The following is a 14,963-nucleotide window of genomic DNA, read 5'->3' on the forward strand; positions in this document are numbered from 1 at the left end:
TCTCTTTCCATGAAGTCAAGTCTGACATCATTATCAGAACTAATCGACATCAGGATAGTCAAACGGGTAGGATCCCAGGATGCTGAATCTTATATTCCTTGTCGGCTTCGATTGGGTTAAGTTGCACTCCCTTAGTCAAAGAGACCGAAACTGGGAGCCAAGAAAAATTCTCACTGGAAAAGGAAATTTTGTCCAGAAGTTTTGATATGATAACTTTTTTAAATGATTTTTTTACTTTCTTGTGTAGCATAAAAACATTAAAAAATATGCGAAAAATGAGAGGGGTGGGGTTGATCAGCTCCTTCTCCACCCCCCGAGAGAGAGAAACCTGAAAACAGTGGTCGGTAGGAGGAAGAGGAAGATGGATAAAACTCTTTTTGTGGTACCCCATGAGATGAGATGTGGTGTGTAGTGATGGCAGTGGATTGGGGCAGGGGCGGGAGACAAGGTCTCCACTTCTGGCCCATCTCAAAATCCTGCCCTCCATCCCTGCATGGGTTTTGATTTTAACCTTCATTCCTGCTTTTATCCCCCGTTTTATGTCCTCCATCTCCGGTCCAAAGGGGGTGAGGCGGGGCCTTGTTTCCCCTCAGTCCATTGCCATCCCTAGAGAAGGACTGGAGATGGGGCAAGGCAGGGATCAGGACAGGGACGGGATGGGGTGGGGGAAAGCGTAAGTCCATCCTTGCACGGGTTTTGATTTTAACCTCCATCCCCACCTTCATTCCTGTTTCATATCCTCCATCGCCGGTCCAAATGGGTTGGGGCCCTTTTTCCCCCTGGTCCACTGCCATCCCTAGTGATGCGGGTGAATGGTTGCCTTAATTAAAAAGCACCCCTCAATTTGAGGAATTTTTCTCATAAAAAATTATCTACTTTTTAAAAAAACTTTCTTTTTAAAATTTTCTCTCGTTTTGAATAGTTGAAAAAGTTGTTTTTTTTACTAGCATTTTTTCTACCATTTTTAGCTTCCAAACGTGCCCTAAAGTCCAATAGAAGCATCAAATCTGATTGGACCGGTTTGAACTTTAAACATTGGATATTCAAATCTGTCTCTGGAGCCCAAGTTTGGGGCTCAATATGATTCTATAATCCATCTCAACAGTGGTGTAGCCAGGATTTTTTTTTCTTGAGGCAAGCTCCTGTTAAAATCCGGTTTTTTGTTTCAGGGTCAGCAAGTGGTTGATTAGGATTTATTCAAAATCAATCCCACCTTTTGTCAGTAGTATCAGCTGTATAAATCAGGTCCTGTTGCAGGTGAGAATGGGCTTCGAATTGCAATTTTGTTGCTTCTTTGTCTAGCTCCAACGTGCTCTTATTAAGTCAGACATGGTCTTCAGAGGCTACTCGAAGGTAACATAGTAGGCTTATTGGATCCACTGTTGGGTCCACAAGAACTCTGACCAGATTGGTTCTATATCAAAGTGTTGGGCACGACCTGGTAACAGTGAACCTGAAGCAGGTTTGTTCAATTATGTCGCACTTAAAGCCATGCCTAGTTGGACCTACCCTTGGTTCTAATATACACTGATTTGAGTCTTCGAAAAATAAATATGGGTCACTCTGCTACCCGATCCCATATCCTACACTTTTTTTTTGAGAGAGAGAGGATTCATTTGAATAGAGATTCCACTCTAACTTCGGTCAATAAGGAACTATATGAAGATCAATAAATTTTGCAAAGAAGGTTAAGTAGCAAACACAAGAAGTATGTTAACAACAAACTCATCGAGATCTAACATAGCCGGGATGATCTATCTACACTGGGATTATTTTTTATGTTATTTATCTAAAGTGTATATCCCTAAGGAAACTGGACCCGGTTCGGGTCAGATCGGAAAACACTACAATCCTAATCTGTGTAAGTAAATAGGAGATAGTTGTTCAAGTGGTGTTTATTTTACTTATTTTTTATGCTTAAAACAGAGGCTATAGTTGCTCCCATGAATGACTGCTATTGCAAATGACCGTTTTTTCATGCAATAGTGGGCTTAAAAGCACTGTCCCCTCTCAGGGGGCGTCAGGGAGTAAGGGTGCGTCATCACCTTTCCGTGAATTCTTCTGCCGACGGAAAATGAATCGGACCGCTACGAAAACCGTTTTTTGCAGAAAAGAGGATCTAGCGTGTAAAATGTCACACCCCGTCGAGGCGTTTCCACGATGTCCTGTTTGTTTTGGCGTTGAAAACTCAAGTTTTCCTTGACACGCAAACGCTCCTTAGTGAGAAGGTAGCACTGCTACTTTCAGGAGGCGTCGGGATGGTTCTGCAATTTTACGTGGCAACCCATGTTATTCAAACGGACCGGTTGCAGTAGACACGTGTTGTGTACGTGTAAGGTTGCAGCACAGGAATAGGCTAAGGCTCTTACGCAACACATGCAGAACGTGTAACGTGTCACATAAGCCTTCTCCCTTCAGTTTTGCGGTTATCTTTTTGCAGAGTGCTATAGATAGAAGCAGGCTGGATGAGCAAAAAGTGTGGGCTTTGAAGAGGCTTGAAAGGAAAGGACGTCGTTGTTGATAAGAGGAGGAAGAAGAGGAAAGAGGAAGAGATATGGCTCGGACGGTTGGTAGGAACTTGGCAGCTCCGCTGCTCTTCCTCAACTTTGCTATGTATGTTGTGGTTATGGGGTTTGCTAGTTGGAACCTCAACAAGTACATCAATGGCCAGACACACTATCCTGGTGGAGTTCTCTCTCTGGTTTAGGGTTTACAACTCTCTCTCTCTCTCTCTCTTGTTCAGGGTTTACAATGACATGGTTACAACTCTCTCTCTCTTGTTTAGGGTTTACAATGACATGGATTTGCACAAATGATTCTTTTATACGTGCATCATAACATGGGCTTGCACACGGGTCTTTCTCTCTGTCTCTCTCTTGTTTAGTGTTTACAACTATCTCTCTTGTTTAGGGTTTACAATGACATGGATTTGCACAAATGATTGTTTTATACGTGCATCATAACATGGGCTTCCACAAGGGTCTCTCTCTCTCTCTCTTTTGTTTAGGGTTTACAATGACATGGATTTGCACACATAATTCTTTTATACATACATCATAACATGGGCTTTCACAAGGGTCTCTCTCTCTCTCTCTCTCTCTCTCTCTCTCTCTCTCTCTCTCTCTCTCTGAGGGTTTACCATAAGATTGTGTTTGCACAAGTGATTCTTTTATACCTGCATCATAACTTGGGCTTGCCCAAGTATCTCTCTCTCTCTCTCATGTTTTCGGCTTACCTTTTTTATTTGTTCAGGTATTGCTGGGAATGGTGCAACCATATTTTTCCTCATATTTTCGATACTAGCAGCGGTGTTAGGCGTTGCATCGAAGTTTCTAGGGGGATACCACATAAGGTTTTGGAGGAACGACAGTCTAGCTGCTGCCGCTGCCTCTGGTGCTGTGGCCTGGGCTGTCACTGTCTTAGCCTTTGGGTGAGATCTCACCTTCTTTTGTTATGTTGAGTTTATTGTCATACTAATCATCCTCTTACTAATATTAATTGGAATGACCATTAGACTAATTGCTTTTTTTTTTTTGGTGACAAGGTTGGCATGTAAGGAGATCCATATACGGGCCAATAGGGGATGGAGACTAAGGGTCCTGGAGGCCTTCATCATCATCCTGACCTTCACACAGTTGTTTTACCTAATGTTCCTCCATGCAGGGCTTGTGAGCAGCAACTATGGGCCTGGTTATAGAGACCCTGATTACCCGGCAGCCGGGGGTGACCCTGCAGTTCATAAGGGGGGAGGTATCACAGGAGGGAGAGTGTGAATCCCCCATAAAAGAATGTCTAATATGAAGTATCTTTTTGACTTGTGCTTTACACTTGTAGTTTCCTTCTTTTTTTTTCTCTTTTAGGGTTTCTAACTCTCAACCTTTATTTTTTATGTGAAGTTTGGATAATGTTGGTTGTAGATGATGTTGGGGCAATGTTTTAGGATATGTGGCGTCCCATATCTGTAGAGTAACTTTGTGTCTCTTGTTCCAAAACTTGTATGAGGAAAGTATGGAACCTGTATTTAAGTTTCAGATCTTTGAAGTTTGAGCTCTTTCTATTTTAATGCCTTTTATTGATTTTGGTTATTTTGTTTCTTACCGGACGGACTTGAAAAAAGTTGGATTTTTTTTTTCTAAGTCTAGAAATTTGCATCGTGGGTGGTTGATTCTTGAAGATGTCAAAAAAACCTGTATCTTGTGTTCTACTAAGAATTGCATGTAGGTAATTTGTATGGATTGGCGAACAAAATTCATGATCTTCAAGAACTATTGGAAACTTTTGCTCAAGAGTAATGGGAAATTAAAGTTTGTATTTAGGTGGGCCTTAGTACGTAATTTATAGGGGTTATTCAGCGTTAAGTTGGTCGTATTAACTAGGTAAATTAAAGTTGGCCTTATTACGTAATTTGTAGGGGTTATCCAGCGTTAAGTTGGTTGTATTAACCAGATAAATTAAAGTTAGCTTTCATTCAATAGCGCCGAAGCAGCTTGAAAAGTAACGGCATTTTAAAAGACGGTCTTTTTAAGGGTAAAAAAAACCGCAAAGAGCCGTCCTTAGGTGGGCATCGGGTCTCCTACCCGGTCCAACCAGAGGCCCGATATAAAGTCAGGCGGCCGGAAGCACGAACCGTCCGGTTCGGGCCTGGATCGAGTGTTAATATCGATCGGGGTTAAGTTCAGGTGGGTCAGGATATCGGGTCAAGTGTAGGTGGGTCAGGCCGGGCCCCATCAAACCCGATTGATGAGCAAGCTGGGTTGGTCTGTGGATTGAAAGAAGGAGCTGAATTTAGATAGTCAGGCTTTTATGGATCTGGTTAATGTTTTTTTTTTAATCTTTGTTACCCCTTTTTGGATCATGTCTGTTTTGGACCGTGATATCTATGAATGCACATTTGACCTGTTTGCCCTGCTTGATTGCACTGTGGACACTTGTCAGGCAGACACAGAGGTGTCTTTGAGCGCGTTTTTGTTAAGGTGTTTGACACCATCCCTCCAGGGTAGGGGTGTCATGGGGTTGGGTTTGTCCCGTACCCGGGTCCAATTACAGTATATGGAGCTGGGTATGGTTCGTGAGTTTCGACTAAGATTCATGATTTTTCAATGTAAAAGGATAAAAAAAATGTTGTTTTATGGGATATGGATGGGGGTCTGATTCATGTAATTTTTTTATAGAACTCGGGTATGGTTTTCCTTATGATGGATTCCATCAGATCCGGAAATTGCACCTCAATGTCAGGTCCGGGTTTGGTCTCCCCTGGGTCCAAATCAGATCTGTTCCGTTGACATCCTTACTTGGATAGAACGGAACGCTCAAAAAGGTATCCTGCTAGATACACGCGATGCAGTCGCTGTGTTCTAAGCGTCCTGCATGGTCGTCGTTAGCATCGGACCCAAACAGCAGTAACACAAACATTACCCAATATGCTCAAACCAGATCCAGGCCCGCATTACCCAATATGCTCAAATCAGATCCAGGCCCGCTGGAAACCTGATGGGACAAGTTGGACTTAAAAAGAAGCGGTGAATTCCACAGTGGGATCAGTTTTCCTGATAATTCAGAATCCTTTTTAGTCCTGCTTGTTTGTCTGTATCAAATGGTTGATATTAAATCTTTGTGCAAGAGTAAAACTCATACACACGCTCAAAGCACGCAGTGGGAACCATGGGCTTTTTTCTGGGTGACGTCCATGTTGGTTTAAATCGAGAAACAAGCAGCAACACACTACAGAATTAGTAACTTAGTGATGGAAGACGTAAATACTAAAACACTTATTAGTATAAGATAAAACTTAGATAAAAAACACAAGGTGAAAACTACACTCACCGTAGAGGCCACAAGACTCACTATTTATAGATAAAAAAAACTTGTTTCTTCCTAATTAATAGGCACTACCACATGATCCCTATTACTAATGTAGACTTTTGTAACTTACAAAGCTTATTCCTTACATTTAGGAACCACACACACAACGTGGAATCCAAACCGTTTCACACACCCACTAACTCATGACCGAAACCCACTAACTCATGACCTACGGTTACCATTCGTAACCTCTCTTTTGCATCATACACTATCACTCCCCTTTGATGCAAAACTTGATACACCTAAAGTGGATCTAAATCTCACAAACTTTGAATAACTAAGTGCTTCTGTAAATCCATCTGCAATTTGGTCATTTGTAGAGCAATGCTTCATTGCTACAGCTCCATTGGCGACAACTTGTCATCATAAAATGATGACGTAGCTCAATATGCTTGGTTCGCCCATGAAACACAAGATTCTTTGTCATAGCAATGGTTGCTTGATTGTCACAATAGAGTTTCGTTGCATTTGCCTGTTCTTGATGCAAGTCCGCCAAAATTCTTCTTATCCAAATAGCTTGACATACAATTGCATTTGCAGCAACATACTCTGCTTCTGAGGATGAAAGTGCCACCATTGCTTACTTTTTTGACATCCATGACACAACTCCTGATCCAAGATTAAAGATCAATCCACTTATGTTTTTCCTGTCATCTACAAAACCAACCCAATCACTATCAGAAAAGCCAATTAATTTAAAATCAGGAGTTGATTGGTAAAAAAATTCCATAATTCATGGTTGCTCGAATATGATGAAGGATCTGTTTTGCTGCTCCAAGATGATATATTGTTGGACACTGCATAAACCTTGGGATTAGGCCAACTGGAAACACGATATCTGGATGTGTCTGAGTAAGATACATTAGCCTTCTAACTAAGCTTCTATACATCCATCCATCACCTTCATAGTACCATCGTGTATCGATAATTTCTCATTAGTATTCATGAGAGTGGAACACGGCTTGCACGACACCATTTTAAATTTCTCAAGTAAGTCTAAAGCATACTTTTCTTGGTAAATAAAAATACCATCAAGACTTTGTTGAACTTGAAGTCCAAGAAAATAATGTAACAACCCTAGATCTAACATTTCAAATTCATGCATCATGTCCTCTTTAAATTCTTCAAAAAGTGTACTCGACGAGCCTGTATAAATTATGTCATCTATATAAACATAGACTATAAGAAATTCAATACCTGATCCTTTTATATACAAAGTGTGCTTACTCTCACTTCTGTAAAATCCTCTTTGCATTAGGTATGAGTTCAATCTCCCGTACCAGGCTTGTGGTGCCTGTTTAAGACCATAAAGCACCTTTTTCAACCTGTACATCTTCTCTTCCTTTTCTTTAACAACAAATCCTTGTGGCTGGCAAACATAGACTTCTTCTTTCAAGAACCCATTCAAAAATGCAGATTTTACATCAAATTGAAAAACTAACCATTTCATATGAGCTGCTAATGCCAAAATAATTCTAACAGTTTCAAAACGTGCAACAGGAGAAAAAGTTTCTGAAAAATCTACTTCAAATTCTTGAGCATACCCCTTAACGACTAACCTTGCTTTGTATTTTTGCACGCTCCTATCAACATTATATTTAACCATGTAAACCCATTTCACACCAATAGCATTTTGACTTGTGGGTAAATCTACAAGTTACCAGGTATCATTTTTCTGAATGGCTATCATTTCTTCTTCCATGGATCTTACCCATTCTTGTTTTTCACTAGCATACTCGTAGCACATAGGTTCTTCAACCAACAGAGCAAAAGTAAAGGATTCATAAATTTTTTTATGGATCTTACCTTTTTAGGCAGTGAGTTTGTGTCCTCAGTATCATCGTTGTCTTGAGACATGCTTGTTGAGGCTTCCAACGTCTTATCAGATATAAGGGGAACAACCTCCATCTTTGACCTATCTGCATCTTGATTTCAATTCCAAGAGCTTAATTCATCAAAAATAACATCACGACGAATAATTAAACTCTTAGATGTTGAATTATATAATCGACACCCCTTTGTTGTGTCACTATAACAAAAAAAAATGCATTTCTCACTTTTCTTATCCATCTTGCTACGATCACTGTAATCGATCAAGGAATAAGCAACACAACAAAAAATTCTCAAATTACTTATATTTGGCTTTCGCTGCCACCACACCTCATATGGAGTCATGTTACGCATAACTTTTGTTAGAGATATATTGAGTAAGTATACTGTTGTGTTCACCGCTTCAACCCAAAATTCATTCAGGAGTCATTTTTTACTCAACATGCTCCTTGCCATTTTCACGATTATACGGTTTTTTCGCTCAGCTACACCATTTTGCTATGGTATTTTTCTTACTGTTAGTTGCCTGCGAATTCCATTCTTTTTGCAAAAATCTTCAAAATCATTAGACAGAAATTCTCTCCTTCTATCTGTACGTAGACACTTTATGACATGCTTACTATCCTTTTCTGCAAAAGCTTTGAACTCGTGAAACCTTTTAAATGCTTCTGATTTTTTAGAGAGAAAAAACACTCAACTCATGCAAGTAAAGACATCAGTAAGCAATAAAAAATATCTATAATTGTTTAAGGATGGAGTGTTCATGGGACTACAAAGATCTGCATGAACTAACTCAAGAGGCTTTTTGGCTCTCCACGCCTTTCCGATGAGAAATGAAAATCGATGTTGTTTTTCATATACACACCCTTGACAAACTCTATCACTGCACGTTATACTAGGCAACCCCAGAACCATATTTTTGGTTCTTAGTATTTTCAGCCCATTATAGTGTAAATGGCCATACCGTAAGTACCAAAGATGCAACGACCCATCTTCTTTGTCAATCAAAGCAACATCATTCACGTGTGTGAATTCAAGAGAAAACATTCTATTAGGTGCCATCTTGACTCTTATGAGAGACTCACTGTCTATTTTTCTTTTTCTAATTTCATATAATCCATCATAAAAGTTAAATGCATAACCATTCTCAGTTAATTGTCCAACACTCAATAAATTGTATGATAAACCAGGTATATAATAAACATCATGAATCATCCTTTTATTACCTGATTTAACATCAACTTCAATTGTTCCTTTGCCTTCACTTTTCACCCGTTTGTTGTTTTCAAGCCTAACATTCATTCTCATGGATTCATCAATATTGTGAAAAAGTCTTTTTTCACCTGTCATGTGGTTACTACAACCACTATCTAGAAACCACATATTATTAACCTTGGTTTCAAATTGAGCAAGAAAAAGATTACATTGTTCTTGTTCTTCAGTGACATTGACCTGCTTCTTTATTTTCTCCCAACACCTTGCTTCCACGTGCTCGTACTTCTTGCAGTAATAGCATTGTTTGTCTTTATAACTCGACCTTTGATTGCTTTCATTGTGCCGACTCATTTCAAATCTCCCACGACCACGACCACGATATCATCCTCTACCTCTTCCTCTTCGTATATATTTACTCTCTAAGGTACCTTCGCCACTTGCTTGCTTGTTGGAAATCTTTACCTTGGCCTGAAATGCATGTTCAATGCTTTTTCCGATTGACCTGTTCAACCTAGCCTCATGTGCCAAAAGAGACCCCATTAATTCGTTAATAGAATAATTACTCATGTCCTTAGATTCTTCTATAGTTGTGACGACATGGTCAAACTTTGGTGGCATACTTCGTAGGATTTTTTCTACTACCTTTTTATCATCAATTATTTCTCTGAATGTTCTCATTTGATTTACAGTAGTAAACATTCTAGAAAAGAAATCTTACACCGACTCATTTTCTTTCATTAGTGGGGTCTCAAAATCTCTACGAAGTGTTTGAAGTTTTACAGTTGTTACCTTGCTATCTCCATGATAGGCTTCCTTCAAAATAGTCCATGCTTCATTCGACTTGATGGCTACCGTAATTCGAGAAAAAATACTTTTAGTCATGGCTTGCTGCAAAATAAGAAGGGCCTTGGCATCCCTTTTATGCAACTCTTTTACTTCACTTGCTGCCTTTTCTGTTGCCTTTGAGCTTTGTGTCTCTACAAAACTGTTTTCAACTAGATCCCAAAGATCTTGACTTACAAGAGATGAAAAACGTCTTCATCTTAATACTCAAAAAATTATAATTCTCTCCATTAAAAATGGTTACCAAGGCATGTGAAAGATTTATAGAGTTCAGATTCATACCATTAGACATTGTGAATTACACCACGTAATTACAAACCAACTTGAAGATCCGGCTTCGGCAGTGATCTTCACAATACTCAAACACATCCAACTCAATCGAACCTGGGGCTCGGATACCACAATGTTGGTTTAAATCGAGAAACAAGCAGCAACACACTACATAATAGTAACTTAGTAATGGAAGAGGTAAATACTAAAACACTTCTTAGTAGTCCAATACTATCTCACTTAGGCACTGACAGCTTCCTATTGCTTTGCTTCTTCAATTGTTACTTTTTTTTATCAGTCGCAAATGAAAGAAAAAAACAATAATTATCTTGCTTGCTTTTTTTTATTTCCCTATTGCTTTGCTTGCTCTGTACTTCAACATATTAAAAGTATGAAATCACATTGCACCTGTTTCTCTTTCGATAATTTTTTTTTTCTTATTTAGTAATTTCTCATGAGATTTAAAAACTCATGCAAATGAGAGAATGTCATTTGCACTACTAACCAAACATCAGAACCAAGGCGGATATCGATCGCATGGCCAGTGGGGTGGTTGTGAGGGTGCTGATATGAAAGCACTGGATCAAACCCCACTAGTGCACAGGTGTGTGTTTAGCTTTTAGAGGTTGGCGACCTAAGACAGGGTGGTCATGGGGCCTGGAGTTTTCCTTGCTTCGGCGAGGGTCCCTTGTCATAAAGAGAGAAAGAGAGCAGCTAGTCCGGGTAGGAGCAGTTAGTGCACGTCATGGGGATGCGGCTCCTAACCTTTCAAGAGAGAGAGAGAGGGATTTCAACATTGCCACATAAAGGGTCAACAAAGTTGAACCCAAAGAAAATAAAAGCAGAAAAACAAAAACAAAACAGAAACGAGCAGGAGCAAAACAAACGAAAAACAAGCAGCTCAGGCAAAAGCCGCAAAACCAATAAGGTTCGGAGGGAGCAGAGCGACAGCAAGAGAAAACGTTAAATCGAAAAGATGAATACGCAGAATCGTGTAAACGTTTAATAGGATTTTTTGCGCAAGACGATTTATGTCAACCGTAGAGAGAGACTTGAAATCACATTTGAATTGAATCACGTGATTTCAATCCACAGGTGGAATCGATGAAATCACATGTGATTCCATCTCATGTGGTTTCAAATCACATGAGATGCGGCCAAACATTAAGTTTTTTCAGAAAACAAATTTTTTATTTTATAACAGTGGGTTATACCGGTTATGCATTCATGAAATCATTTTCTACTTTTAGTAGTCACTAATATGACATAGAAATTAAATTCCAAGTGATTACCCGAACTAGCAAGGAACTTCATTAAGATTCTTATGTTATTTGTGAGTCTGTGGCATTGCTTTGACGACGAGATTCGCCGCATGAAATTATTTCCAAGATCACACTATTAAATTATTTATGTGAGTCGGGTATAGATTTGGATCCACAATGCACGCCCAACAAGTCATTTTGGGTAGAGTCTTCAGATCCTGATGTTATAATTTCATAAGCATCACTTTAGGATTTACCTCATTAAACCTGATCTGGTTCCCAAACCAATCTGGAATGGAACAGAGCCTGCAACAAGCATGCAAAAGTTGGACCTAGGTCTGCAGGAATCTGAGCAGTTGATGGCCGTGTCAAAAGATAGAATGACATGGCTGCCCAAAAGGGTTCCGCTGTTAGGAATGACTAGGGGTGTCAGCGGGTCGGGTTTACCCGGACTCCACTCGGACCAAATCCTATAGGGTCCGGGTATGTTGACAAATAGGAAGACCCAATTAAGACCCGGATCTGGACCCGAAAGACTGATTAATACATGGATCTGGGTATAGTTTGTGAAATTTTATACCAGACCCGGGCCCGAATTCCAATTAAGACCCACAATTTTTCAATGTAAAAATAATAAAAAATATTATTTTAGTGGGTTTGGTTCATGTAGTTCTTATCGTCTAAAGTTGAGTGTACCTCTTAGTGGGCAAGGGAGACCAGGAGTTTTTACACTAATAAGCTTGAGAGTGGGTGAAGTGTTTTTCTTTGATTAAAAAAAATTTATATTGCTGCCAATTGGTCCAAAGACCATGTGTGATCCTGCAAACTGATGTAATGCCTAAATCATTTTTCATCTACAAATTTTCAGGCTTTAATTGCTTTTCAGTTTAAGTATAAATTTATGTCATGGACACCCACACATATGATCATTATTTTAATATTTTCAATAATATTTTAATACTTCTTAATGTCTTAACAAGATATATTCTTTATTATTAAAATATAAAAAATAAATTTTAATTGATTAAAAAAATTTGTATCCTCGTGTCATGTTTTTCTTTAAAAAAAATTATGAGTCAAACCCGTGTCCATGTATCTTTATGACATAGGTATAAATGTGGTGCACATGCTTAATAAGGCAGTTTTTGTTCATTTTTTTTTCTTATCTATATCTATGCTACTTGTTACACTGATGAACAGTGCTGATCTAAGCACCGCAATACAGGTTGAACTTGGGTGTGACCCTAAAGCCTAAACCATTGACAACCTTGGGCTCTCTTATCATAATGCAAAACCTGCACTCTAAATTTCAATTGCAGGTCTGATAGGCACTAAAACTCAAGTGACTTATTGGTTGGATGGCCTAACAAAATCAATATTATTTACTTGCTCAGTGTCAGTTTTTGTTGAAGTGTGGAACCTGATTTTTATCTTGATATAAAATTTTTAGTTTTTGTGGATCGATGAAATATTTTGTAAAGTAGTTTTGTAATTTTACCTTTATACAAGTTGCACTAAACTCCTTGTATTCAAAGAAGGCAATCCTTCTTTTGTAATTGTGAGCTTCTGTTTTCTCAATCTGATAAAGGATCTCAGTGCAGCCATGGATATAGGCAAGTCTTACCGAACTACCTAAAATCTTTGTTTTTTGCGGTTGAATTTCTTTTTTGGATAACAATTTTCATATCAAGAATTGAAGATTATGTATGTCATTTGTCAAAGTCATTGTCCAAACTTATCTGCATTACAGATAAGCTTGTTGTGAAACAGCCATCATATTGGAAATGTGTGAAGTATACCTCTTACAGGGATATCATGTATTCAGCTCCAATGGGGAAGGTGGGCATTTCTAATTTCTTACCAAATTATATTATATTTTAAAACAAAACTAGAAGATCGAAGATCTTAACTTTTGGTGATTGCATTACCCGATTAGTTCTATAGAAGGTGCATATTGGGCACACAATGCCATGTAATAAAATCAATTCAAACAGGTATGAATACAGATCATTGTGATGTGATGGAAGTAGGTGATGTAGAGTTACAATCACCCAATTGCCAGAGAGAAAAGCTCCACCTTATCAACTTTTCTGCTAGAACTCAGGATACAAGTCAAGATGTTGAATCTTCTGTCAAATACAATATCTTGTTAAGATGCATATACCAGCATTACTCAGTACTACTTTTCAGATGCCCAAGGGGCTCTGTTCATCTGGTAGGGGTGACTTTGTGTTTTTTTCTTATTTATAACTTGAAGAAACGGCACCCAGCACTAAGATTTGTCGTGCTGGCTCAGCCTGCTATACCTATAAAACTCCAAGGCTAGAGAAACCCCGTCCCGGAGGCTTATGCTGGGCATCGGCTTGCGCAGAGAGGAGACACCCATGAAAATGAAACCTTGACCACCCGTCTAGCGGCCAAGGCCCCACCCCACTACGCCAACCTTTATTGAGGTGGGATGACTTGTGAATATAACCAAGTTAACGAAACATCATGCGTTCGAAACCCATGAGCACTTGAGCAGAATCCCTTGCCATAAGGTCGAAGAAGTTGAGTTTACTTCCCGGTGAGAGGGTTTTGCTAACCAAAGACCTGCCAATGTGGATTGGTGATGGGGAGATATTGCTTTGGCCTAGTAAAAACAAAAAAGTATTACCTTTTAAATTTTCATGGTCAAGCTGGTAGGCTGCTAGGCATTGACACGATACTGCTCCAATTTTGTATTGATTCTAATCAAGATTATGACAAAATCAAATCAATAATCAATGAGGTGGGTTTGGATTTCTTTTTCATTGGTGTTGGCAGTCGTTAATCAGAGCCAAGTTGGTGTCACATGCTGGAAGATGGGCTCATCACTAGTTCAATACTCATGGTATGCACTTTGTGTTTTACACTAGGATATTATTATATATATATATGACTAAATGGTCCCCATGATAAAACATTTGTGAAGACTTAAAAGCAAAAAATATGCATTATCTTTATATATTAAGTACCAGGAGCCATAAATCCAAATTAAGGGGGGCCCAAGTGTGTGTATGTATATGGCAATGGACCCAGTGAGAGAGAAAGTGAGCATGACATTTGGGTTAGGGTGGGCACCCCCTTGTTGGGGATGTCAAGGTCAGGGTGGGCACATATGTAGCTTGGCCCCCAACTTGTACTAGGGTTACCAGAAACACTATAAGAGGATGGGAAATGCGTTTTTCAGGAAACCGTTTTTGAAACAGGAAATATTATGTTTCCTAAATGTTGTTGGGTAACACCAAAAGCTTTATGGGAAACGTGTTTCTCATATTAATTAAAGATAATGTATTTCACACACTATGAGAAAAATGTTTCCCATTCTAGGAGAAACACATTTCTTATGCATTTCCCTTTCGTGGGTTACATGTTTCTCATGTTTGATTTCATTAATTTATTATGTTATCAAGGTTTTTCTTCTTCTTAAAAGTTTTCTGTGTTTCCTATTCATTTTCTAGTAATTTCTTGATTCATTCGCATCCCATGTCCTCGTGTCCATGTGTTTTTGTGGCATAGGGTGGATGGTCAGTAAGGAGGAAAAATGGTAGGACATGGGTCTGATCCATTTTGGGACCCAATTGGTTCACCAGAGACAACTTGACCCATATACGGTCTGCTATCAAGCCCACCTCTAAGAAAATATCCAATGTTAAAGCA

The 14,963-nt window shown here is 39.1% G+C and overlaps 1 protein-coding gene across 1 annotated transcript; it reads left to right on the forward strand.

Moving 5' to 3' along the window:
* Window positions 1-2,554: 2,554 nt before the first annotated feature.
* LOC149821828 (membrane protein PM19L-like) lies at window positions 2,555-4,031 on the forward strand. Its single transcript, XM_089981336.1, has 3 exons — window positions 2,555-2,684; window positions 3,253-3,430; window positions 3,545-4,031. Exons 1-3 carry the CDS (start codon window positions 2,555-2,557, stop codon window positions 3,771-3,773), a joined length of 537 nt encoding a protein of 178 aa, XP_089837462.1. The 3' UTR covers window positions 3,774-4,031.
* The last annotated feature ends 10,932 nt before the right edge of the window (window positions 4,032-14,963 follow it).

The sequence above is a fragment of the Nuphar pumila genome, chromosome 11 (assembly GCF_984573655.1).
Source record: "Nuphar pumila chromosome 11, dmNupPumi1.hap1.1, whole genome shotgun sequence".
In the NCBI taxonomy this organism is placed as follows: domain Eukaryota; kingdom Viridiplantae; phylum Streptophyta; class Magnoliopsida; order Nymphaeales; family Nymphaeaceae; genus Nuphar; species Nuphar pumila.